The sequence below is a fragment of the Arachis ipaensis genome, chromosome B1 (genome assembly GCF_059453495.1).
Source record: "Arachis ipaensis isolate K30076 ecotype BB chromosome B1, ASM5945349v1, whole genome shotgun sequence".
Lineage (NCBI taxonomy): Eukaryota > Viridiplantae > Streptophyta > Magnoliopsida > Fabales > Fabaceae > Arachis > Arachis ipaensis.
In genome coordinates this window covers 246,209-247,580 of record NC_142436.1, presented here as the reverse complement: position 1 = coordinate 247,580, position 1,372 = coordinate 246,209, and the positions used below count along the sequence as shown (strand labels likewise).

The 1,372-nt window shown below is 39.4% G+C and overlaps 1 protein-coding gene across 1 annotated transcript; it reads left to right on the top strand.

Annotated features, from left to right (window-relative positions):
- Positions 1-1,372, top strand: LOC107630229 (SKP1-like protein 1B). The gene is made up of 2 exons (XM_016333657.3): positions 1-451; positions 930-1,372. Exons 1-2 carry the CDS (start codon positions 158-160, stop codon positions 1,101-1,103), a joined length of 468 nt encoding a protein of 155 aa, XP_016189143.1. The 5' UTR covers positions 1-157; the 3' UTR covers positions 1,104-1,372.

Below are 1,372 nucleotides of genomic sequence, written 5' to 3'. Positions count from 1 at the left end.
CTCATCGTTTTCTAAAACGCTCTTTTCGTTCTCTTCAATTAGAAGAAAAAAGAAAGGGAAAAAGAACGAAATTAGGGTTAGGATTTTAGCCCTCTTTCTTCTTCCTGTACAACTAATTCAGCAAAGAATCTCTCTTTTCTTCTTCAATCGATAATAAATGGCGTCAACGAAGAAGATCACTTTGAAAAGTTCCGACGGCGAGGCGTTTGAGGTTGACGAGGCAGTGGCTCTCGAATCGCAGACGATCAAGCACATGATCGAAGACGATTGCGCTGACAGTGGAATTCCTCTTCCAAACGTCACCAGCAAGATCCTTGCGAAGGTGATTGAGTATTGCAAGAAGCACGTCGATGCTGCTGCTTCCGAGGAGAAGCCATCCGAGGAGGATCTCAAGATGTGGGATGCTGAATTCGTTAAGGTCGATCAGGCCACGCTCTTCGATCTAATTCTGGTGAGTTTTCAATTCTCGGCGTTCGCTCTTTGGAACTATTGGTCTTGAATTCTTGCGTTTGATTTCATAATTTGGGTATTAGGGTTTTGAATTTGGGATTTTTGTTAGGTGTTTAGTTACTTTTGATTTTGCTTTATTTATATGTTTGATTGTTCTGGGTTTTGAAACTTGGGAGCTGGGGTTTTTTCTTTGAGATTCGGGATTTTTGTAAATTTAGGTTTATCTGATTTGATGATTATTACGATTAACAATTTGGTATGTATTCTGTTAATTAGGGTTAGGTCTATAATTAAGCTGGGTTCCGAGTTAGTATTTAGTGACAAGTATCATATGGCTATTTCCTAATTGTTGTTAATTTGTTGAAATTGTCAATGGTGTTAGTAGTCTTTGCTGTAGTTTACGTTGACTAATTGAGATTATTGATTAATAATGATGATTATTGGGTTAACCTTGAATTGTGAAATTTTGGTTCTTTCAGGCTGCAAACTACTTGAACATCAAGAGCCTGTTGGACCTTACTTGCCAGACAGTGGCAGACATGATCAAGGGCAAGACTCCGGAGGAGATTCGCAAGACATTCAATATCAAGAACGACTTCACGCCGGAGGAGGAGGAGGAGGTCCGCCGCGAAAACCAGTGGGCGTTTGAATGATGATGATCTGCTGCTTCTCCTGCTGCATGCATAGCTTCTGAGATTGGGTGCCCTGTGGTTCCATTTATGCTATAGTTGCTAGTTTTACTTTGATGGTTTATCTTGTTTTCCCTATTTTTGTTATGTCAATGTTGGTGACTTGGTGACAAGACTTTCTCTTATTTGGATCTTGAAATTGTAAGTATTTGATTATGGTGGAGGAATGATTTGTTTCTGGGTACCATGTTTTAATGTTCAATTCTTTGCCAAGCTTTTTTCTTCTGAGAAAA

What these genes read in the sequence shown, in the direction of transcription:
- LOC107630229 (XM_016333657.3), top strand. Translation starts at nt 158, where the DNA reads ATGGCGTCAACGAAGAAGATCACTTTGAAAAGTTCCGACGGCGAGGCG. An exon ending in CGCTCTTCGATCTAATTCTG is followed by an intron (nt 452 to 929) that starts GTGAGTTTTCAA and finishes TGGTTCTTTCAG; the next exon opens with GCTGCAAACTACTTGAACAT.